We start from the raw sequence: 26,173 nt of genomic DNA, 5'->3' as shown, positions 1-26,173 counted from the left end.
TATTGTAGTTATATATTGTGCTGTTTTTATCTTTTGTGTACACCGCCCAGAGAGCCGTCAGGCTTAGGGCGGTATATAAATGAAATAAAATAAATAAATAAATAAATAAATTTGCTACTGAATATGCATGTTTTTTTCTATTTTCAGATTGTATAAATACAGCTGTATGAATAGTAAATGAGAATCAAATGAATTTTTATTAAAAAGATAGAAATGAAATTTAAGCAGCAGCAGCAACGACAACAGGTAAGTGTCATGAGATTTATTGCATCAGGAATCCCATCATTCTACAGGTTTCTTTTCTTTCACCTCCTGGTCCATCAACTACATCTTGTGTGTAATAAATTCTAGGATGAAAAAACTGATAATAAACAAAAAGAAAAATAATACCCAGTACTAGGGTGATAACTGCAGTGATTACAGATGATAAAACTACTTTCCCATTAAACAATGACTTCCAGAACACACAAGCACCCAGTATAGCTAAGGTTATAAATACCCGAGCAGCATAATAAACAGACAGGGGGATTTTTGTCTTTTGTCCCTTGATATTAAAAAAGGTAAAAATAAGAATGATTCCCACAATAATCCTGTAGATAATTTCTGCTGCTTTAGATCTACAAAATGCTGTGTGTTGCTTCAGCACCCAACACATGCCCCCAAACCAAAGAAACCCAAGTAAAATGATAGAACTTTTGGTGCTCAGTATTGTGACCAGTGTGATGCTGAGTATCCAAGAAATCAAAGTGAACAGTTTATACAACAGATACATTATTTTGGATAGTATTACAGAGAATTTATTTTTATCAGGCAGGGATTTTCGTAGAGCTATCTGATAGTCCACAGTTGTACAGGAAATGCTGGTGAAAGACATAGCAATAGAAACATCTAAATAAAAGGAAACAAAGTTATTAGCTCTATGAGATAGATGTAGTAGGTTGGGGTTCCTTCTCGTTTACTCTTTCAGCAGAACTCTCATGGGAGGCAGAGCTCTCACCATCTTCTACATTATTGGAAACTGGATTGTCTTCACTGTCCTTGTCGAGCACTCCTGCTCACTACATGAAGAACCCACTGCTTCAGGAGGCTGAAGGAACCTCTTTGTACTACCTGCATCTTTCTGCAACTAGCTCTGTTGCTGTGCTTTGTGTTTTCTGTTCTGAGCCCCAGACAATTTTTTAAGACATTTTCATAAATACCCAAGTCAAGATACTTATATATACCTCACTTGTGCTGCAAAACTGGTTGGCCTACAAGGCAGCTGCTAGCCTTGGTCATGTGGTTACCACAGCTCTATATTTTGGGACAACAGTAATTTTCAAAAACAAAATTTACAAAAAAGCAGCAAGGGAAGAAGACTAAAGAAGAAGCTACAGCCTGGGAGACCCTGGGATATGGTGATACTGTATCTTTAAGACTAGTTACATCACTCCAACAGGGGGCCTACAGTGCTGAGGGAGGAAGTAGCTGAGGAGCAGTGCTGGATTTAAGAACAAGCCAAGTAAGCCATGGCATAGGGCCTCACATTTTGCAATAATGTGCATGCAATAATTCTTGCATGTGGCCCCCAGCTTTGCACACACATGCATGGATCTTTATAGGGGGCAGCAGCAGGGCCCCAACATCAACCTGCACCAGATCCAATAAATCATATCAGGTGGCCCTTTAAAGCTGACCACAGGGGGTGCGGCACCAAAGGCACTCCTCGCTCAGAGCACTATTTATGCCAGGGCCAGCCCTGGTCATCAGGCTACTTCACAGGAGCCAACAATTCCTGTGTTTATTTTTAACTGTGAGCAGCCCATTCTAGCCAACCTTGTAATATTAAGAATGTCATGCAGCGGGGTTGCTAAGTGGCTGCCCTGCCATTTTTTTCTTGGCTGTGGAGGTGAGTAGAATTAGGGCACTGGAAATGAAATGATCCCAAGCCATAGGTATGAAGTGGGAATACACACACACCCCCGCTCATATCAGAGATTTAGGACCACTCACAGTAAAAGGTTCCCATTTTTACATACCTCAGAGTCACAACATGCTGATTGATAAAATATTTTTGAAGTTAAAGTTGGATTAGAGGGAAAATGCATCAAAACACAAAATTCTGAGCTTTTGGAGAAGAAAAGAGCGTGCACCCAGATTTTTTTAAAAAGCAGGTGAAGCCAGCATAACTGCACATATATACATAGCCTATGTTGACATTTTCATTGAGCTATCTGTCTCTTTCCTGGTCAGTCACCACCAGTTCAGACCTCATCAGTGTACATGGCAAGTTAGAATGTTTGTGCCCATGTGCATTTGCCATTTTGTTGCCCATTTACTCAACTGCATGTTTGGTGTTTCTTCAAATCCATGTCTCCATGTTTCTTCATGTTTATCTCTATATCACTCATTGCTTCCTCAGTTCTCCGCTTCTTAGTCCATTGCTTACTGTCTTACTTTCTTTAGCGACTATCACCTTGCACCTCTGTCTCTCTCTCTCTCTTCCCCCTCCCTCCTCCACCCAAGCCCTTTCACATTTTATATATCACATCTCTCTTATTAACACCTTGCCTCATTTCTGTGTCTTTTCTGCCCTTTTCTTCAAGCCCCCTTCTCTACATTGTCATGTTCCTTTTTCTCAATTCATTGCCAATGCCTAGCCTATATTATTCCATTATCACTTTGTCTTTCGGCTTCATCCCCGTAGCTTCTCAACCTGCAGGAACATTCTTACAGCCCTCAGCCTGCTCTACAAATCTACTCACAGCCAAACTGACATCTTTGTCTTCAGACACAGAATGTGGATTTCATATATACTGGTAACTTTCTTTTCTAGACAAATTGAGATATTCATGAACATTCTGTGTCATCATATCAGCCAATCATTGTGAAAGGCTTCATCACCACATGCAGACTTACACTGACTGAAGGCAGAATTGTCAGATGTCATCAGGATGTAAATCTGAAGAATAAGCTGGGGTGTGCTTTCCAGAAACGCCTTAAATAGTCGGAGCATACTTATATCAGTCATTGCATCAATGGCTGTCTTATGAATGACGCTGGTGGGGCCATCAATCAATATATTTTCTTTTTTACATGTAGCCTGGTAGCAACATTTCAGTGCAAACCAATACCTACAAAAGAAAAACACACAATTTCCCATTTTGTTAGATTTAAGGCCAACCTAAGCATTACACAACTGATGTGTGTAACAATCTCATGGTGTTTGGGGGGAGGGGATGAAAAGTAGCCATGGAAAGCAGTGTGTTTGGGTGGAGGACTAGTGGGAGAGAGGAATGCTTATTTTTTTCTTCCAGCCATTTTTCTGCTCAACATACACCCTCCCCCAGCTAACCTTCTTTTCCCCTTTGAATTGTACAGTGGGAGAATGAAAGTGGAAGTTAATGTCACATGCACATCTGCTTGTCTTCCCTTCCCTTCCCATCCAGTGAGAGATGCTCAGGCACTTAAGAAGCATCTAAATGAAACGCAATTGCTGGCAGGGGCAGACTGAAATTATGGGTAGAGACACACTCACTGTTCTGCTGGTTCCAGTATGTCTCCTCCTCTCTTCTCAAAACAGGGGCCCGCTGCTTTTCACTGTAAAACCTGGTGGGATTAGCTCGAATGCGGGTTTTTTATTCGCTTCAACGAGATTTCTCAACTCAGCGGCAGATCAACCCATTCTCCCTCCAGGTGTGGCCAATGGACACACTTTACTGTAGGCAACTAGTGTGGTCACAGCCTATGTTTCATCTAAATCAGCCTTTCCCAACCTTTGGGTCCCCAGATGTTGCTAGATTACAGTTCCCATAATTCTTGCCCATGCTGGCTGGGGCTGATGGGAGTTGTAGTCCACCAACGAAGGCCCTCCTCCGGGTTCCGACTCATAGAGAAGCCTGGAGGATGGTGACAAGATCTAGGGCCTTCTCAGTGGTGGCCCCCGAACTGTGGAACAGTCTCCCTGAGGAGGTGCGCCTGGCGCCGACATTGTTTTCACTTTGGCGCCAGGTTAAAACCTTCCTCTTTTCCAAAGCATTTTAATTTAAGTTAATCTGATTTTCATATCTGTTGTACTGTTTTTAGATTGTTCTTATTTTATATGTTCCTACTGTATTATATTGTGTATTTTATTGTATTTCATGTGTTCACCGCCCAGAGAGCTATTGCTAGTCGGGCGGTATAAAAGTTTAATAAATAAAATAATAATAATAAAACTCAAAGGTTGGGAAAGGCTGAATGAAATACAAAATTATCAGAGAAATTATGAAATATTTAAGGGAAATTAGAATCTTTTTGGCAACTTAAAATAAAATAGTAAAAATAGTGCATCCCTGTGACAAATACTGGAGACTATGACACACATGCAAAGCCTTTCTCCACTGATGGCAACTTTTGTTCCTGTATCAGCATATCAATTTATATAGGATAATCAACTAGCTGAGGATTTGGTAGCATTCAAATTTCCATGTAAAGCTGTGCCTCCCCCGTGGAATCAAGCCATTTATTTAGTTAGTTAACATTATAACCAGCCTTTCATTTTTTAAAAAAAATCCACAGTAGTTTGCAATAACATTAAAATAACTTTTTTTTTAAAAAGCTGACATCAGAAAATCTTAGGTTCAGTCTCTGCTTCTGCAGTCCTGCTGGTAACAGCACATTGCACCTGTGCTTCCCTTTTTGTATATAGTACTGCCACAATCCAGTAATATAACTCCTTCTGCACAAGGGAGGCCCTCCAATAGCTGGCAGTGGCAGAACCAAAAGTTTCTGTATATACATGCAGAGTTCCATCTGTTACAGCCAGCACTGAAAACCTAATACACATGTTTGAAAATATGCCTTGATTCCTATGCTGTCTTTATAGTGAAAACCCCAAGTGGCATAAGCCTGCAATCCTATACCTTGCCTGATAGCACCATTGAACTCAATGAGACCTATTTCTGAATGTATACAGACGTGTACAGTCTCGTAATTCTTAGGACATACACATTTCTTGTGATGACATACATTTCATTAGTAGATAGTGGCAAATAAGGGACTAATGCATGCTAATGTTTTCTACAGCATTATATTCCACCACCACCCAGCCTCACTCTAAATAATGTGTCCTTAAGGCTATGAAGTAATTTCCTATCAAATAAAAACTAGACAGAATAATATACTAAGCATTTCATGACAGATTAATTCATTGCCTCATGAAGAGCTTTTGCTGCTCAAATTGTCTCTATTTTCTCTTGGGAGATGCAGATTTTATTCCCACTACCAAATCATGTCATACGTTCTCTGGCAAGGAGCTGGTATATCAATGAAGAAAAGATGTTCAGCCCTTGCCAAACCAAGTTTCAGCAAAATTATGTTAACCTAATTCCTAAGTTTTTGATTTGGACCTTTGTCTTCAAAACTGAGGTGTCTTCACTGAGCTACATTTGAGCATGAGACATGTTTTTGAAAATATACAGAGGCCCATTTGCTCATTCTGTGCATCAGAAATGTTTCACAAAGAAGCAACTGCACACAGACAAAAGAAAAAAGAAAGCTCCTCTTAAAGGGTTTTTTATTTTTTAAAAAAAATCAATCTCATTATTCTGCTATCTCAAAGTTGACAGGGCACTTGCTCGCTCCTCTTCAATTTGTTGTTTATAAAAGCTCTGCTTACAAGAACACATCCCAAGAAGTATAGATTCCCTTCTGGGAACCTCAGAATAATGTTTTGAGGTTCACATGCTGGCAGTTTTGTGGCAAGCTCCAATGTGCCCTACAGATGCCTTCTACCATTATTCTTGGATAGTTTTACACATAAATATCTTTCCATGAAACAACGAACCAATGATGGTGGCCTCCATATCTCTGGCTCACCTCACAGTGCTTTAGTGGAACACTGAAAATAACTTTTCTTCCTTAAAGTAGACTTGGGGAGCATCAGAATGGCTTCATTATTCTGATAAATAAATTGATGATTAACCCAAGGTAGAAGTTCTAGGCACAGAGTGCCTGAATTCTTCCAAATACATGACAATTGCACTGGATCTTCAATAGGACCTTACTGTTCACATTTTTACATATTGAAAAGAGACCTTGTGTTTGTCATAAGAGATGTCATCAGAGAGTGCCTTCCCCCACCCTCCACCCCCCGAAAAGCCTTCATAAGGAAGCTGCAGAAAGAACTGTAAGAGGGCTTTCTGCACTTTTGAATCTAGGTTGAAAAGTGTGTGTGTTGGGGTTGTTAGATACTAAGACCATTACTAATACCATTGGGGGCTATTTTGGGATGTGAAAGTATTAGATACTGTTAACTGACCTATTGGGAAGTTTTACGCTCACCTGAGTTTTTTGGTATATTTCAATCAAACTCTTAATTGTTGCATTGTCAGTATTATGTTATAGTGATTTTAAACTGTATATTATAGTTATTGTGCTGTTAGTGAACTATAGACTGCTTATTTTTTGTGAACCGCTTTGAGCACAATTATATTTGTGAAAAATGCAGCATATAAATAAACTATTTTTAAATTCCTTAGAATTTTAAAATTATTTATTTATTTATTTATATCCCACCCTTCCTCCCAGCAAGATCCTCCGTGGCGCAGAGTGGTAAGCGGCAGTAACGCAGCCAAAGCTCTGCTCACGGCCGGAGTTCGATTCCAACAGAAGGAGGAAGTCAAATCTCTGGCAAAAGGGGTCGAGGTCCACTCAGCCTTCCATCCATCCGTGGTCGGTAAAATGAGTACCCCGCATATGCTGGGGGGTAAAGAAATGCCGGGGAAGGAACTGGCAATCCCACCCCATATATACGGTCTGCCTAGTAAACGTCGCAAGACGTCACCCACTCGCACTACAAGTGCGGGGACACCTTTACCTTTACCTTCCTCCCAGCAGGAGCCCAGGGTGGCAAATCAAGTCCAAATTAAATGTGTTCAGAAATGCCTGCTGCTGCAACACAATGAATATCAATTTTAAATAAATTTTGTTCAATTAAATTAATTTTAATCAATTGATTGAATCTGCATAAATATGTCTATGATTAAAATAATAAAATGAAATGATTTTTTTAAAAGCTGGCTTTCTTTTATTTTAGATGGCGCATATATATATATGTCTCATAACAGCTACCATCTGAAAAGAGGCATTTCCTCCTGTATAACTGCCCAGGCAGAATATCTCTTCCAAAATGAGACTTGCCTGCTACAGTCTTTGTAAGAATGTAGATGTGGAAAATAAAAATAAAACAAATGTCAGTATTCAATTGTATGAGTAGAATCTAGTAGTTCATTAGATATGATCCTGCAACATTTCCATACAGAACACTCAAATAATATCAAATATATAATATTCTTAATATAATTTCATTAAAAAGACGGTCAAATATAAAATGCCAAATATAAATCATCAATCATCAAATGTATCATCTCAAAAGCCTGATGGGCAGCCAGCTCTAGAATCCATAGTAAATTATAGACAGGATTTGAAAAGGGACAATTTAGAACGATAATATTTTCACCTTCAAGAATGGTTCATGTATACAGTCACGCAAAGCAACAGGGCATATTTGTGTTATGGAAGCTTATGATAATTCACATGGTGACATGTGCCTCTGAGCATATAGTGAGTGGTGGCAACACCTGCCATCTCCAAAGATGGAGAATCTACAGAGATTCTAACCTAAACAATTATATTTCTCTCATTATTCATCCTAGAAATCTGTGTCAAATTTATTTTTATTAATTTCAAAGCCTTTTTATTGGTCAATGTCATATGATAGTGAAGACAGCCTTTTGTGTTTCAAACTGGAGGTTATGCTCTATTTTGGGCGCATTAATAGTTGAATCTAAAACTGCAGTTTGATGTAAAATCAGACTGATTACAATATGTTGTTACTTAAACAATTACTCTAGCTGTTGGAAAAAACAAACTTGCCCAAGATGCATGTGTTCAGCCTGCTATGCTTAAACTACTCCATTTAAGGAAAGGTGGGCATGGTCAATTAAAAACATAGAGCACACCTAGAATTTTGCTAGAATATATTTTACCTCCCATTGTTTTAACTTGTGCAAACTGAGATACTCCTCATGTACATTGGAAACTATTCTGCAGAACAGTCAGTACCATTATTCCACAACTCTTTTTGGAGCTTTTTTTTAGTGTTCCAAAGTGCTGCTGTACTTCACATATTCACAGAAAAAGTAGCAAAGGAAAATGCTTTATTATAGGAAACTTCACAAAAATTGCCAAGTAAATCAAATGTATTTAAAGTGACTATCTGAACTATATCAAGTGTTTTAATATTGTTGCTTCCTCCCTGCTAAAACAAGATCAGCACAGCACATGTCTTGTTTCTATTGTTTGGGCTGATTGCAGGTGTTGCCACCACTCACCATATGCTCAGAGGCACGTTACCAAATTCTTCCAAGCTACACAGCAAGTGGATTGAACTGTGAAAGACCAACCCAAATTGTGTTTGCATTTTGACAAATTTGTAGGGCAGTACAATATCCCAGAGAAGAGGTCAGGTCTCCTGCTACCCTGGTGCATTCACTATAGCTGCCCAATTTCCCTGCTTTTTAAAGTTTGATAGAAATATCTGTTGGCCTTAGGTACATTCTTAAACTGCAAGCTTTTTTGCCTATTAGTGAATTTCTCTGCTTTTTAATCCGGGAGGTAAGAAATGGGATCCTGTGCAGGTTTGCTGAGAATGGATTCATCATTTGCATGTTTATTGAGTTCAGTGGGATTTACTCCCCTGCAATCATACTTAGGATAGGTGAAACTGACCATGGGGAGGGAGGGAGGGAGTGGGCAGGGGAGGAGGAAGAAGGAAGTGGGGAAGGGAGGAAGAAGGGTGAGGAGAGGGGAAGGAGGGGAAAGGCAGGTCTGATAATTTGCATGCTTATTGAGTTCAGTGGGATTTACTCCCATGCAGTCATGGCTAGGATAGGTAAAACTGACCATGGGGGAGGAGAGAGTAGAGGGAAAGAGAAAGGAGAGGAGAGGGGAGCAGAAGGAGGCGGAGAGGGAAGGAGGGGATTGGAAGGGGAAGGGATGAAGGAAGGGGGAGGGAAGGGGCAAAATGGAGGTGATGGGAGGGAGGAGGAGGGGAGGGTAGGTTAGGGTTTTCATGGTAAGTGATATTCAGAAGTGGTTTACCATTGCCTTCCTCTGAGGCTGAGAGGCAGTGACTGGCCCAAGGTCACCCTGTGAGCTTCTTGGCTGTGTGGGGATTTGAACCCTGGTCTCCCAGGTTGTAGTCCTAGGCTAGGTAAAACTGACCATGGGGAAGAGGAGGGGGAGGGTGGAGGGGAGGGAAAGGAGGAGGGGGGAAGGAGGGGATTGGAAGGGGAAGGGGGAGGGAAGGGGCAAGAGGGAAGGGATAGGAGGAAGGAGGAGGGGACAGCAGATTTGATCATTTGCATGCTTATTGAGTTTAGTGGGATTTACTCCTGTGCAATCATGCTTAGCTTAGAATAGATGAAACTGACCTGGGGGAGGGGCAGGGTGGGAAGGAGGAGGACAGAAAGGGGGAGAAGAGGGGGAGGGGAGGAGATAGGATGGGTGGGCAATGGGCAGAGGGGAAGTCCCTTTCCTTTCCAACAGGAAAACATTGTGAACAGTAGCATTCTTTTTCAGGGTTTCCTCCACTTTTTTATTCTACAGCAGGCACATGTAGCCTCCCACCCAAATTTAAACCAAAGCTGTCCCTGGCCACATCCATACGAGACCTTTATTTCCCTTTAGATTGTCATGGCTTCTGCCAAAGAACCCTGGGAAATGTAGGGTGAAGGATGCTGAGAGTTGCTACAAGATGCCCTGTTCCACTTAACAGAGCTTCAGTTAGAGCAGCTGACTGTTAAACCACTCTGGCCACTGGAGCTCTGTCAGGGGAATAGGAGTCTCCTTTCAGCACCCTTCACAAACTACACTTCCCAGAATTCTTTGTGGGAAGGTCTGGTGTGGGTGTGGCCCCCTGATTAGCCAAGCCAAGCAGCTATGAGTCTGGCTTTTAGAACACTGACAGTTGGTTCTTACTGAGCATGCCTGACATTATCATTCCGTTCAATGCAAACTTTATTAAATTAATAAAAAATCAGGCAGGCATTTAAAAAAAATTTAAATTGCAGAAGATGCAGGTCAGAGTATGGGGCGAGGTCAATAATAGGATTACAGGTATTCTGTGAACATGGATCATTTTTAATGAATTTCAACAGATTATGAGAACTCTCAGAGAAAAAAGTCCAAACGTGGTCTGGTTTTTTTTTCTCTCTCTTTAGACTTTGAACTCTCTATTCTTTTTGACTGTTTTGTTTATTGCCATGAAAATTGAGAGGGTTGTTAAGCAAGCGTTTCTGAGTTCAGGACTATAAGTTTTGTAAGGTTTTGTTTTGAAATGAGCTTATGGGAAGCATCAGAATGGCATGGGGTTATTTTCGATTTAACATTGCAGACTGAAAAAATCCATGCTGACAATAGTATACAGCCACTCTCGTGGCTGTATAATCCAGTAACTACCAAATGTTTCATTATAGCTCTTTTCCCTGTTAGATCTTGTTCTATGACTGTCAAACTAGTGCTAGGCACTGTTAACAAACCGAAGGCCAAGCTCTAGGTTACTCTTCAGAATCACTTTTTTCTGCTTAACTCTTCCCTCCCCAACTGGCACCCCTAAAAATTGCCCCTCTCTATTGCAATTAGCCTTGAAAAGGAGCCTTCTACAGCATCCAGTACAAGGTTCAGCCATTGGATTTAATGCACAGAAGGAAGAGTATGGTATGGAATTGCTCGTGTATAGTCTCTCTGAGACACAGCTAAAAACGTGGGTACAGCTGTTGAACTGGGTGACAGAACTTCTTGGGGTGGCCAAATGGCTGGGCCTATCCCTTGAGCAGGTTTTATAACACATCTGATGATGATGTCATTTTTCTCCAAGGAAGTTACTTGTTGCTCTCCAAACAAGGATGAATACTCTTTTCACAGAACTTTTATTGCTGTCCTGAGAGAAACATTAGCAGCTGTGGAATAACAAACTAAAAATTCAAAGACCTGATCTCTGTTCCCTTGAGAATGCTTGCAGTGCAAACAGAAACTTGCAGTGCAGACAGAAACACGGCTTTGAATTTAATATTTAAAAACAAGAAACAAAATGTCTAGATAGAGCTGTTTTCTTGTGTTGTACTGACACATATTTCTCTTTCTGAATGGGAAAGCCCCTACAGCATTCTTAGCTTATAAAACAATCAAGAACACATCTGTATCCCAGATCGAGGCACCTGTGTAGTCCAGCATTTTCCAGAAAACCTATTTGAGTAAATCATTCTGTTACTCACACACACGCTCATCCACCTAAGCCTGTGGTTGACCAAGTTGTGTGTTGGGACAAACCTACATCATTATGTAAAAGCTCCCAAGTTCACAGCTGAGAAGCTTGATAAGGTATGAAGTGACCTTTGGACCTCTGGAAAGGATTATCACAAAGTAAAGCACTTACTGGATATCACTTGGCATTTACCTAGGGATAAATTGTTGGGTTGCATTTAGCTTCTGCTTCTTGACAGACATAGTGTTGCATGCCACCCCAACCTCCGAGTGGTGAGAGATTTCCAGGGATCCCTGCACTTGCCCAGGGTTTGGTCTCCTTGGAAAGAAGGTCAGCGGAATCTGTGGTGTCTTTATGAAATATGGTTTATTTATTTACACACATTCCAACCTGAGCGTAGTATGGAGGGGTTCAAGGCATCAGCAATCCAATAGATCTTGAATTTCCCTTATAGGAGGCACCCCAGAGTCATGGTGCAGAGAGCCAGTCTTTCTGCCTGCCTCCAGTCCCCAGCCTTTCCTCAGACTCACTCTACTCCAAACTCTCCTTGGCCTCAGGAAGGGGGGGGGCTCTTCTGAAGGGTTTCAATAACAATAAGATCTCCCTGACTCATTTGCCAGTTAATGGACACTTGATAGGCCCATTAACTCACCTGGCCACTCTATTAGACTAACAAAGGGAGATCTGGCCAGCAGAGCAGATTTCTCACCTCCAGGTGCAGGGTTCCAAATCAGAGGCTGTAGGGGACTCATACAAATCATCTATCTCAACCCCAAACCCATAACAATATAAATATAACCGGGCCTTGGGCCTTGTATTCATGCCAATTTAAATACATTAATTTTTTTTAAAAGTTTGACCAATATTTATTTGGTTTAGATGGGGGAAATATTTAAAAAGCAAAATAATAATAATAAATACTTCATATTTTAGTATATATTATTTTGCTTTGAATGCTTTAATACAATGATTCCCAACCTTTTTTTCCCATGGAACACTTGAAAATGGCTGATGGTATTGTCAGGCCATTTAATGGTTTGTCTGCCTATTGTAGGAATTGTAATGTGCAGTGCTAGACGCAGTATGATTTTTTAATTATATTTTTACAGACACACTGCAGACGTTATAGCTGTGTCCCACTCCAGGGATGACAGCTCTTCTGCTATCATGGAGAACGGTCTCAGGGAAGGAGAGCATCCAGCTGAGGGAGAGGAAAATGATCCCTTAGAAGGGACCCATTCCTTGGGGGATGAGCAGCTATCGTGCCGAGGATATATCTCCGGGGGATGGAGGGATTCTTGTAGTGGGTGATTCGATCATTAGGAACATAGACAGTGGGGTGTGTGATGGGTGTGCAGACTGCAAGGTGATTTGCCTGCCTGGTGCGAAGGTTGCGGATATCACCCGTCGTTTAGATAGTTTGGTAGACAGTGCTGGGGAGGAGTCAGTGGTCGTGGTGCACATTGGCACCAACGACATGGGGAAATGCAGCCGTGAGGTCCTGGAAGCAAAATTTAGGTTGCTAGGTAGGATGCTGAAAGCCAGGACCTCCAAGATGGCTTTCTCTGAAATGCTACCGGTTCCACGCACAGGACCAGTCAGACAGGCCCAGCTTTGCAGTCTCAATGCGTGGATGAGACAATGGTGTCGGGTGGAAGGGTTTGGATTTGTTAGGCACTGGGGAACATTTTGGGACAAGCTGGGCCTGTACAAAAGGGACGGGCTCCACTTGAACCAGACTGGAACCAGACTGCTGGCACTTAAAATTAAAAAGGTGGCAGAGCAGCTTTTAAACTGACTTAGGGGGGAAACCCGACAGGAGCTGAGGAAGGTCCGGTTCAGAATAAACCTCCCCCCTGGGATAAAGACCAAAGAAAATGACATTTTAAAAGGGGTAGGCCTAGAAGTAGGCATTGTGAGAGCAGGGGCACAGGATATCAATTCAGAAGGGCAAAATTACCACAGGCCAAACCACAAGTGCCAAAGACACTTGAAGAGAGACACTGCTTACAAGTGCCTGTACGCTAATGCTAGGAGCCTCCGAACCAAGATGGGAGAACTGGAGTGCTTGGTCTTAGAGAAGAGCATTGATATAGTGAGCATAACAGAGACCTGGTGGAATGAAGAAAAACAGTGGGATACAGTTATCCCTGGATATAAACTATATCGGAAGGACAGGGAAGGACGTATTGGTGGCGGAGTCGCTCTATACGTGAAAGAAGGCATTGAATCCAGCAAGCTCGAAACCCCCAAAGAGGCGGACTCCTCCACAGAATCGTTGTGGGTGGTGATACCATGCCCCAGAAGGGATTTAATACTGGGAACGATCTATAGTCCCCCTCATCAAAATGCTCAGGGAGACCTTGAGATGAGATATGAAATTGAGGAAGCATCCAAACTAGGAAATGTGGTAGTAATGGGTGACTTCAACTACCCGGACATAGACTGGCTGCATATGTGTTCCAGTCATGACAAAGAAGCAACATTTCTAGATATTCTAAATGACTATGCCCTAGACCAGTTGGTCATGGAACCGACCAGAGGGACGGCAACCCTGGACTTAATCCTCAGTGGGGACCGGGACCTGGTGCGAGATGTAAGTGTTGTTGAACCGATTGGGAGCAGTGACCATAGTGCTATTTATTTATTTATTTATTTTATTTCATTTTTAAACCGCCCATAGTGAATAGCTCTCTGGGCGGTGTACAAAAGATTAAAAGTACAGAAATACAAAATATCACAATAAATAAACTGAAACAAAGAGATTTAAAATTGTAACATTAAACGCATTAAAATGCCTGGGAGCATAGCCAGGTCTTAACCTGGCGCCGAAAAGATAGAAGCGTCGGCGCCAGGCGTATTTATTCGGGGAGGCTATTCCACAATTCTATTAAAGGCTATTAAATTAAACATACATGTAAATGGCCATCCACCCAATAGCATCCACCCAAGAGTTTTCAAAGAACTCAAATGTGAAATTGCTGATCTGCTAACTAAAATACGTAACTTGTTCCTCAGGTCCTCCTCCATGCCTGAGGACTGGAAAGTGGCAAATGTAACACCAATCTTCCAAAAGGGATCCAGAGGGGATCCCGGAAATTTCAGGCCAGTTAGCTTAACTTCTGTCCCTGGAAAACTGGTAGAAAGTATTATTAAAGCTAGATTAACTAAGCACATAGAACAAGCCTTGCTGAAGCAGAGCCAGCATGGCTTCTGCAAGGGAAAGTCCTGTCTCAGTAACCTATTAGAATTCTTTGAGAGTGTCAACAAGCATATAGATAGAGGTGATCCAGTGGACATAGTGTACTTAGACTTTCAAAAAGCTTTTGACAAGGTACTTCACCAAAGACTTCTGAGGAAGCTTAGCAGTCATGGAATAAGAGGAGAGGTCCTCTTGTGGATAAGGAATTGGTTAAGAAGCAGAAAGCAGAGAGTAGGAATAAATGGACAGTTCTCCCAATGGAGGGCTGTAGAAAGTGGAGTCCCTCAAGGATCGGTATTGGGACCTGTACTTTTCAACTTGTTCATTAATGACCTAGAATTAGGAGTGAGCAGTCAAGTGGCCAAGTTTGCTGACGATACTAAATTGTTCAGGGTTGTTAAAACAAAAAGTGTAAAATTATGCATATTGGAGCAAAAAATCTTAATTTCACATATACGCTCATGGGGTCTGAACTGGCGGTGACTGACCAGGAGAGAGACCTCGGAGTTGTAGTGAACAGCATGATGAAAAAGTCGACCCAGTGTGCGGCAGCTGTGAAAAAGGCAAATTCCATGCTAGCGATAATTAGGAAAGGTATTGAAAATAAAACAGCCGATATCATAATGCCGTTGTATAAATCTATGGTGCGGTCGCATTTGGAATACTGTGTACAGTTCTGGTCGCCTCATCTCAAAAAGGATATTATAGAGTTGGAAAAGGTTCAGATGAGGGCAACCAGAATGATCAGGGGGATGGAGCGACTCCCTTACGAGGAAAGGTTGCAGCATTTGGGGCTTTTTAGTTTAGAGAAAAGGTGGGTCAGAGGAGACATGATAGAAGTGTATAAAATTATGCATGGCATTGAGAAAGTGGATAGAGAAAAGTTTTTCTCCCTCTCTCATACTAATAGAACTCATGGACATTCAAAGAAGCTGAATGTTGGAAGATTCAGGACAGACAAAAGGAAGTACTTCTTTACTCAGCGCATAGTTAAACTATGGCATTTGCTCCCACAAGATGCAGTAATGGCCACCAGCTTGGATGGCTTTAAAAGAAGATTAGACAAATTCATGGAGGACAGGGCTATCAATGGCTACTAGCCATGATGGCTGTGCTCTGCCACCCTAGTCAGAGGCAGCATGCTTCTGAAAACCAGTTGCCGGAAGCCTCAGGAGGGGAGAGTGTTCTTGCACTCGGGTCCTGCTTGTGGGCTTCCCCCAGGCACCTGGTTGGCCACTGTGAGAACAGGATGCTGGACTAGATGGGCCACTGGCCTGATCCAGCAGGCTCTTCTTATGTTCTTATCACCTGATGAAGCTCATGGACCACTGGTGGTCCACAGACCATAGTTTGGGAACCTCAGATTTAATCAATTCATTAGTGCAGTGGGCCCATTCCTCTGTCTTCCCAGGATCATTTTGTTTTGCACCCAGCTGTACCTCCTTTCTCTTCATCATGTGACTTTCTCTGCTACTTCCTGTACTTCAGGGCTCAGGAACCTTGTTGAACTCCAACTTTCATCAGCCTCAGCCATGATGGTCAATGGTCAGGGATTATGGGAACTGAATCCACCAGTTTCTGGACTACAACATCTGAAGCACTAGAGGTTCCCCATTCCTGAGAGCAATGCTGATCTGTTCTCAGGATTGAGAGTTCCAGCCAGGCTCTGCAAACTCTTTCAATTTAGCCATGAAAAGGTGGTTTTGTAATCCAAAGCCTGTAAATTCAGAAGTCCTATTGAGTTTAATGAGGCTTACTCCCATAAGTGTGTATGGCAGGGATAGCCAATGTGATGCTGTCCATATCATGATGTTGGATTACAATTAGGGATGGAAAGATCTGTCAGTTTCGGTTGTCTCAGATTCTATTTTTTTCAGTCTTAAATTCAGTCCTCCACATTCCTGCAGCAATTTGCAATTTAAAAAAACAAATCCTCATGAAAATTCTCCATCATTTTAGTGCAAATTCCACCTAATAAACACATTTTTCTAGACAGTTTTGACGACAGTAATACCTCAGTTAACAAATCCTCCAGGAAAGAAGCTCCTTTTAACAAAGTCTTTTTGGGGGGAGGCATGGGGGGGGCACACACTCTGACATAGTCAGAATGTGGTTCCTTGTCTACTGGATTGTGGCTGCTGCAGACAGCTCTCCTACGTGTGGCTGGAATGGCATTCCTTGCCAGGTGGCACAGGCGCCTCAGCAGTAAACAGTGCTTCGGGTGCCCTGGAAGCACTGTTTACTGCAAACGCATCTGCTCCAGTGTAGGGGAGGATGGCACAGAGAGAGAGAGAGGGAGAGAAGAGAGAGAGACCAAGCACAGGGTAGTGGCTGCCCCTTGCCTGCCTGCTTGAGTGTACAGATAGAACTGTGCACAAAGCTTTACATTGCTATAGCAAGATGCTACACAATAAAAGAAAAAAAGCAAGGCAGGCATCCCTGGATGCATTTTGGACAAAGCCTTCAAGTGGTCTGGATGCAAGCTTACCTGACCTGGTTGTTTCATTTCACACATGTATGTTGTTAGTTTTGAATAAAAAGTTTGCTGAAATATGTTGAACTGCTCTTCTTTTTTGTGGTGTAGGAATGTATCCCTATTATTTCCATGTTATTCCTACTTCTGGTACCAAAGTTTCTGTTAAAGAAGTAAAGTCTAGGAATGCATGTGCTTTATTAACGGAGGTATTACTGTAACATACACATTTTTGCAAGCAATTTCTCACCATCTAATGCATTTTTGTATGCTGTTTTCACTCATATATCCATTTTTAAGCACACTTTCCCCTATCATATGCCTTTTTGTAAACATTGGTTGGTGAACTGCATCACAAAATTTGAATAAGTGCAAATTTCAAGGGATGGCTGTATTTTGGTTATATTGTTTTGGAAAGTGCACATTTGACAAATTCAACTTGAAATGAGAACTGAATCAGATTTCTCACCCATCCCTAGTAACAACTCTCATCATCTCTGGCTAGCATGACCAATGGTCAGGGGTGATGGGAGCTGTAGTCCAACAACATCTGGAGGGCACCACATTGACTATCCCAGGTGTATAGACTGCAGTCTTCAATTCTATTAATGGAGAAAGGGGGTGCTGTGGGGCAATTACAGCTCTGTAGAGAGCAATTACAGCAGGGGTGGGGAACTGGATCTGGCTAGCAGGCCATACCCTTATCCTTTCCATCTCACATGGACCAACTTTGACAGGTAGGCAGGACCACCCACCTGTCAGTCACCTGACATTATTACTATTATTATCATCAAATGTATCACTGACCCTTTACCAGGAAGTCCCAGAGTGGGTTGCAACGATTTAACATTCAGGATTAAAAACAGTTAAAGCATATCACTGTCACAGGAATATGGTGGGTCCTGAAGACACATATCATAGATGACATCATAATGATGTCAGGTGATAGACATCTGTCAAAGTTCAAAGGAGCATGCTATAACTTTCAATCAGCTGATTGTTGGTTACAACAGCCTCTTCTGAAGATGCGCTCTCAGCACCAATCAGCTTTTCCCCTCTTCAGTGCTGAGGGAAGTGTTTTGAATACAAACTGCTTCCCTAGAAAGAAAGAAAATGCTCCTTTTTTTCTTTCTGTTCCAGAGAAAGCAATTTTTTCTCTCTCTCCTGAGAAAATGGTGTTATGAGCATGGGGGTTGGAATGGATGGTTCCTGTGGGTCCCCTTCCAACCTCTGATTTGGAATCATATGCCTTGGGGACAGAAACTCACTCTGCTGGTCAGATGAGTCTCTCCTTTGTTAAGCAAATAGAGTGGCCAGATAAGATAATGGGCCTATCAGTTGCCCAGCAAAAGGACTCCTCCGATTGCGAAGTCTGATGCATCCGTCTCTACCACAAAAGGGAGAGTGGGTTCCACATGCTGTAGAATGGGTTCTGAGGCAAACTTTTGCTTCAGCCGTTCGAAGGCTTCCTGAGTGGCTTCTGTCTGACGGAATGGTCCTGTGCCCTTTAAGCAATCTGTGAGCGGGGTAGTCTGCTTGGAATAATGAGCTATGAAGCGGTGATAATAGTTGGCGAATTCTAGGAAACTCTGCAAATATTTCTTCGTCCTGGGAAGCTGCCAAGAGAGCACGCAATGGACCTTCGCAGGGTCCATTTCTACTCCTCTTGGAGAAATGCAATACCCCAAAAAGTCTATGGTGGTTAGATCAAACCCACATTTCTCCAACTTGGTGTAAAGGTGGTGCTCTTAGCTTCTGCAACACCGCGCGCACCTGGGCTTCGTGTTCTTCCTGGGAGTTCGAGTATATCAGGATATCATCCAGATACACCACCATAAAATGGTCCACAAAGTCCCTGAAGATGTCATTCATGAAATTCAGGAAGACTCCAGGCACCCCCGACAAGCCATAGGGCATCACTAGGTATTCAAACTGTCCATAGTGGGTCTTAAAGGCAGTCTTCCACTCATCCCCCTTGTGACGCCCTTCCCTGGCTCTCCCTGTCAGGTTCCTACCTGCTCGTGGTTACTGCCTGTCTCTAGGCACCACCAGGGACTCCACCAGTCCGGACTGTCCTTTTATATGGTTTCTCTCCCCGCTCTAGCACAGATCTCAACAGATCCCCCTGCTAGGCAGCACCACCAGTCACGTCCTATAACCAGTAGTCCCAGAGACTCTGCCTGAGTCTCCCTCAATTAGGTTACCTCTGTGACTGTGTGCTTAAGCTGTCCCAATCCCTTTGATTTACTCAGACTGCTTGTGGTGTTATTCTACCCTTCCCCGCTGCCACCATTTGTTATCCTTCAGCCTTGGTATTTTACCCCACCCTCCCTTCTGGTCTGTGAAACCCCAGCCAAGGATCAGGCCTTTGGTAAACCAAATAAGTATTTTATTATATAACAGAGATAACAAGATTTCTTTAAAAGGCACTTAAGCATATGGTTACATCTATTCCTGAGGTACTGGTCTTAGTATTAATCCGAACTCCACCCTCTCCTCTCAAAACCCACCAAAACAACCCTCTCAAGTCCACCAACGTCCACACACGTCCACACCACATCCAACCAGATTTACCTGACATTCTTCCTTTTATACTGTCAGCCATTTTAAACATTCAGCCAATCATCCAGCATTCTACTGCCCATTCACTCCCCCTTCCTCTTTCATTCTACTTACCATGTATCTTCTAAACAAACAGCACTTACCCTATTTACACTAATACAGGATCATCACACCCCTCTCTTATGCGCACCAGGTTGTAAGCCCCCCTCAAGTCTAATTTCGTGTAAATCTTGGCAGAGCGCACCGCTCCAACATCTCCCTGATGAGGGGTAAGGGGTAGCTACTGGGGATCGTGATTTGATTGAGGGCTCTATAATCATTACACGGACGTAGCTCTCCCCCCTTCTTCTTGACAAACAACAATGGTGCACCAGTGGGGGACTGCGACGGACGAATGAAGCCTCTTTTCAGATTGGAGTCCAGAAATTCTCGCAAGGCTGCCAACTCTGGCTCCGACAGCGAGTATATCCTACCGGCGGGGATGTGCGCCCCAGGCATTAAATTGATGGCGCAGTCATACGGGCGGTGGGGAGGCAACTGATCTGCTTCCTTTTTGTCGAATACATCTCGGAATTCTCCATATTTAGCAGGTAAGGTTATTTCCTCAGAGGGAAGTACTCCTGCCACTATTTCCGGTTCCCCAGAGGGCTGGCAATGTTGATGACAGTAGGTGGAGGTAAAAACCACCACAGCTTCGTCCCAAAAGATGGTGTGGTTGTGCTGGACCAACCAGGGCATTCCCAGTACTACCAGGAAATCAGAGCTTGGAAAAGTTACTTTTTTGAACTACAACTCCCATCAGCCCCAGCCAGCATGGCCACTGGATTGGGCTGATGGGAGTCGTAGTTCAAAAAAGTAACTTTTCCAAGCTCTGCGGGAAATGCAGTAAGGACACCAGGTAGAATGACATTTCCTCCCAATGCCCCAGGATTTCCACCTTCAAGATCTCTGTCGCCCTTGTCACCCCGCCTGATTTTAAGGGTCTTCCATCGATGGTTTCCATGGCCAACAGTTGGTTCAGCTCTCTGGTTGGGACAGCATGTTTTCACAAAAAGTCAATGTCTGTGAAACAAGAGGAGGCCCCACTGTCAATCATAGCTTGGGCCTGGAAGCCTTGCCCTGAGGGCAAGGTGAACCAGATAGGTAGCAGTAGAGCGCCTTGAGACGGGAGAGAACATTGTGGAGGCCTGGCATTGGCACTACCTTCCAACTCTTCGGCCTTCACAAGAGCTGGGATGTATAGTTTTCTGGTGGCTGGGTTTTTCCAGCCTTGGCCCCACAATTCCGGGCCAGGTGTACGGCTTTCCCGCAGTACAGACACAGTCCTTCTCTCCATCATTTCTCCTTCTCCTCTTCTGACAGGCACGGCCTGGCTCCCCCAATCTGCATGGGCTCTTCCCTCAAAGGAGTCGGGGCTCCCACGCTGGGTGCAGAGTGCACACGGGGAAGAAGGACAGGTGCCTGAGCGCGCAAGGGTTCCATCCTTCGTTCCAGCTTTCTCCCCTCCAGGCAGCTGTCTATTTGCAAACTCAGTTGGATCAAACCTCTCAGCGTGTCGGGGGGCGTAGAGTGCACCAGCTCATCCAAGACTTCTGAATTAAGTCCATTTCTGTAAAAGTACATCAAAGCGGGATCATTGTAATCCGTTTCTTGGGACAAGACGCAAAAGGTGTTAGTGTACGCCCCCACTGAGCCTCTTCCCTGCCTTAGGGTTCCCAGTTGGCGGGCCACTGTTTCCTTCCACTGCGGATCACGAAACATCTCAGACATCACGTTCTTGAAGGCATCAAACTGTCGCAGTACCGGGTCATTGCGAATCAAGTACGGGGTAGCCCATTTGGCCACCTCTCCTTCCAGAAGGCTAATGATGAACGCTACCTTTGTGTCATCGGTCAGGAACTCTGCGTGTCTCACATGGATGCACAACTCACACTGGGCTAAGAATGTAGCGAACTGGTCACTTTGGCCCCCATAACATGCAGGGAGCCCCACCGGAGACTTGATGGGGGTCACCACCGCTCCGGGCGGTGCGGCTTGGATCTGGGCAATCAGTGCTCGAAGATTCTGATTGTCCACTTGCAAGGCTTGAGTGGCTGTTTGAAGGGTCTGGTTCTTGGTTTGCAGGACTTGTGTAACCGCTCGGAGATTCTGGAGATCAGCATACAAGGTTTCCACGGTGACTGGGATTCCTCTGACAGCTCCGTTCGCATCCATGTCATCCGCCATGGGAACAGGCACGAGGTGGGAGTGTGGCTGAATCAAACTGTCCTGTTCAGAGCGGGATTCACGAGGCTGAGATGAGGGTGCAATCAATTCTTGTTTTATTACAGTAATCGATACATCAAAGGCAGCGCGCTTCATAGGAAACCCTATGCTAACTCACTACAATTCCCTAACTACACTCTAGACATGCTCTGCAATGTGTGGAAGGAGTTGATTCAGTGCCCAATTCTGAATGCGGTAGACTTAAATAGGGAAGGTCTTTGAGCGTAACCTCTCACTCCTGCGCACACATGCCCTCTGCCCCGTCCGCTTCTGCAGACATCGTGTGTGCGGTGAAGGGGGCGAAGATCCAAAGCCTCATCCGACAGAAGAGGTTCCTTATCGGCAGGCTGGGAAGCAGCAGGCAGGAAAGCGTTGGGCGTCTCTAGGACCCTGCGTGTTGAAGGAGGAGTTACTGCTTTCTCAGGAGCATCCCTTAACGGTCCCAGGGGTGTGCTTGGAGGCTGAGGGCTGTCTCCTCAGAGGGCAGGGCTCTCCGTGGGAACTGATGGGGCGGCAAGCTCGCTCTCCTCCTCAAGGTCGGGACTAGCCTCAACAACAACTGGAACGTCCATGCTTTCTAACTGCTGTGGCACCTGAAACTCATGCCTTCCCCCTCCCCGCTCCTCATGAGAGGACCTGGGCTCAGCATGTGGGAGTGAATTCCATAGTTTAACTATGTGTCGCATGAAAAAGTACTTTCTTTTGTCTGTCCTGAACCTTCCAAGATTCAGCTTCATTGAATGTCCACAAGTTTTAGTGTTATGAGATCGGATCATTCCATTGCTTCAGTGCACTGTGGTTGTGGCCCTTCTTCCCCATTAAACAGGAAACCCCCCAAAATAAGTAGAGATTTCCAAACAGCTGTGCCTAGTGCTAAGCCCCAAAATGTTGATAAAGTCCACAAGGCTCATATCTTCAATCATTCGACAAGTGGCACATTATTTTGAAGATTTGAAAGACATAATATTGTTTGAAGGAAAAACACTGCACAAATGCCTAGCCTGCACGATCCAGAACTCTGCCTGCACCACAAGTGACAGTATAGTGTCATTCTCCCTTACATACACCATATTAGGAATCTGCAGTTTGCCAATTAATTTATTCACATGTTTGATATTACACATTCAGTTTCCATAGTAATTATTAAGCAGCCAGTTGCTCACTGCTTGTACAAACTGTGCTCATTTTGATAGAAATCATAATGAAAAAGATAGAAAATGTATGGCATTTGTCTTCTTAAAATGACCAAGAAATATTTTAATTACATGTTTGGGAAGGAAGGAATTCCCAGAGTGGTTTAATAGTTAGTCCCTCTTTCTAGAGAACTCTAGAAATTGTAGCTCTGTGAAGGAAATTGGGGTCTCCTAATGACTCTCAGCACCCTTCGCAAACTACACTTCCCAGGTTTCTTTGGGGGAAGCCATGACTGCTTAAAGTGGAATAATAGTGGAATAAATGTACAATGTGAATGTAGCCTAGGTATACTTTGGATTGTAGTCCCAAACATATATCGTACACAACACCCATTAAAAACCCATTACAAGCACATTTTCTCCAATGAATCCTGGGAACTGTAGTGTCTCCCTCACAGAGCTAGACTCCCCAGTATCTTTAACAAACTACGGTTCCCATGATTCTCAGGAGAAAATATTGTGCTTTCAATGAGCTTTCAATATACTCAGTATACGCAAACTCAGTATTCCAATGCTCTCAAATACTCAGTATTAAAATACTCATATTCAATTTGTTCTTCAGGAGGGTTATTCTAAATAACTTCTTATTATTCTAAATAACTTTTATTCTAGTTATTCTAAATAACTCAATCAATTTTCCAATACATTTTTGATCCCTCTTTTATATTACTAATCTAAGCAGCTCATCCTTTTGCTCTACCTTTCATTTGGCTTGCCACAAGCAATATACGTCCCTGCCATAGCAATCTTTTCTGTTTTTCAGTTCATTTTCCTCTCAGCAGTTGTATAAGAAGTCCAGGTTTCACAAAGCAAAATAGACATATTTTGTCATGGATTTAAAATCAACCTCCCGACTAAAAAAACTGAAACTCTTCCTACACTAAAAGAAAACTGGCACTGATTTAGGTAATGAGAATGACAATAGGTGCTTCCTAGTGGTCACTAAGTCTAGAAATGTGCCTACACCTTTATCCTTAAAAATCGCTCCATGGACTCCTTTACAATCTGTGGTACATTTCACCTTGTAGGGTATTCAAGTGAGACAGATGCACATTTGACAAGCATCGTCTACGTGCAATAACATGTGGGTTACAACCTATGTGCATTATTATAGTTGAATCTATTATATAGTACATTTCAGTCAAGAGCTGTGTGTCATCCCCAATGAAGTAAATTTGAACCATACAGAAGGGCAAGATTCCACTCATAGCAGATTGTGGATGAAATTCTGTTAAAGAAATCAGAGCCTTGCTCTCTAGCACTGTTAACCCAAAATCATGGCATGCACTTAAAACATAAATGAAATATAAAAACATAAATGAGGGCCTTTGGATTAAGTCTGTTTACCGTTACGATATTCTCAAGCTTGTTGTCACCTTCATAAAGTCAGAAACCTTCAGCCAATTAAAATAAATACTCATGAACAAATTAATTTGCAAATAGCAATGAGAATTATGGTAGCTTCCAGGCTGTCGCTATTTTCGAGTGGGATTCAGTCACATACTGGCAAATTCAGTTTGCACAATTGGGAGGTATCACACAACAAAACTACTTCCCCCAAAGATTGGACTTTTGCAATAAGGAAAATGTTGGGGAAATGCACTGGAATGTGTGGGTGGGATAATACTTGATTTGGCACAACGTCATCTAACCTACCCATAAACAAATCAGGATGAATGTTCAATGAACACATTGTCTGGAAGCTCCTTTTATTAGCTTATGCATCGTTTAGAAAAGTAAGGTTTATGGAGCCTTCCAACATGTCCCATCATGAAATACAGAAGAGCCCTCATTTTCCTGCTGTAGCACCACATCAATCTAATCCTCCTTTTTACTGTGTAAAGCAGTTCCATGTGTGAGAACGTCTGATGAACCATATAAACTTGGGTGTCATTTGGAGAAAGAAAATTACACCAGAGAGGTTCAAGTAAGTAGCACAGTCACTTCAGAGAACTTAACATTTTCTTGCAAAAAATCTCATCCTGTTTTTCTACCAGCCAGGTTCTTCCGCCTTGTTTTTCATTCTTCGATCACCAGCTTGATCTATGGTGCAGCCTTCCCCTTCATGATTACTTACCCAGCTTTTAACATGCTTGCTCCAAGTTCAAGGGTTAGGATCATGGCCCTCTCCAGATATTGTTGGACTCTGACTTCCATCAGCCCCAGCCAACATGGCTGATGGACAGGGATGAAATCTAACAACATTTGAGGGTCACAGGATCTTCACTTCTGTCTTAGATCATAAACTGTGCTAGTGGTGACTGACTCCCTTGACTAGATACAATATGATAAGAAATAATGCTAAATATCAATGTGTCCCATTGCTCCTCTGGAAATTTACATGAATAAAAGGAAATCTCTACATTACTTAACATTATTTTTGCTGGACAAAAAATATAGATCACAGCCTCATGATAATCGCCTTGTGGTAACTAAGAGGCAGGCGTTTTTGCTGATAGCATTAGCATTGTGGAATGCTATTCCTGCTGAAAGGTGGGAAGCCCCTTCAGTACTGGCATTCCACTGGTTCTTGAAGATGGACCAGTTCAGACAAGCATTCTCCTGATCTGAACCTCCTGATCTAATTGTTTTAAATGCTGTTTTAACTGTATTAATTGTTACACAGTTTTACACTGTTCTCACCTTCTCATTCCTTTGGAACACTCCCTTACAAGGCTGCTGCTTCCATCAGCCTGTTGCCTTCTCAGACCACGTCCTTCTCCTGTCCTATATCTCTGTTTCTTCTACTCATCCTTCTTCCTGCCCTGCCTCTCTCTAGGATCAAGTAACTCAGCTAGCAGAAGCCAGCAACCCCTTCTACCCTTGTGCCCATTTGAAATTTCAACCAATCACCATCATCCATATCCCCATGAAAGGTCATCTAGTCATTGCATAACAAATGTAGACATATGTTCAAATTGTGATGCTTACCTTGTAAATATTCCACCAGGTACCAAATGTAATAGAAAAATCCATCTCAGGCTGTCAGCATTGTCTTCTTTAAACCAAGTGTAACTGAAAAACTGGACAACTGTTGATGAAAGAAGTCCTGTGGCCAATGTCAAGATACACCAGAGATACTGCCCCTCGCAGAAATAATTCTTTGCTACCCAAAGATCTGCTCCAACATCAGCTATGTAAACCACAATTCCAAGAACCATCATAGCAAACTCTCGCTTAGTAAATCTCAT

General features: G+C 42.9%; 1 protein-coding gene across 1 annotated transcript; it reads right to left on the bottom strand.

Annotated features, from left to right (window-relative positions):
* Positions 1 to 262: 262 nt before the first annotated feature.
* On the bottom strand, positions 263 to 26,173 carry XKR9 (XK related 9). Its single transcript, XM_061604192.1, has 3 exons — positions 25,914 to 26,173; positions 2,899 to 3,113; positions 263 to 888 (listed from the first exon to the last, which is right to left on the bottom strand). Exons 1-3 carry the CDS (start codon positions 26,171 to 26,173, stop codon positions 263 to 265), a joined length of 1,101 nt encoding a protein of 366 aa, XP_061460176.1.

This window comes from Rhineura floridana, chromosome 1 (assembly GCF_030035675.1).
Source record: "Rhineura floridana isolate rRhiFlo1 chromosome 1, rRhiFlo1.hap2, whole genome shotgun sequence".
In the NCBI taxonomy this organism is placed as follows: domain Eukaryota; kingdom Metazoa; phylum Chordata; class Lepidosauria; order Squamata; family Rhineuridae; genus Rhineura; species Rhineura floridana.
Note: the sequence above shows the minus strand (reverse complement) of the source record. Positions and strands in the feature narration are given on the sequence as shown.

What these genes read in the sequence shown, in the direction of transcription:
- XKR9 (XM_061604192.1), bottom strand. Translation starts at nt 26,173, where the DNA reads ATGAGATTTACTAAGCGAGAGTTTGCTATGATGGTTCTTGGAATTGTG. An exon ending in CCTGGTGGAATATTTACAAG is followed by an intron (nt 3,114 to 25,913) that starts GTAAGCATCACA and finishes TTTCTTTTGTAG; the next exon opens with GTATTGGTTTGCACTGAAAT. An exon ending in CAATTCTGCCTTCAGTCAGT is followed by an intron (nt 889 to 2,898) that starts GTAAGTCTGCAT and finishes CCTTTTATTTAG; the next exon opens with ATGTTTCTATTGCTATGTCT.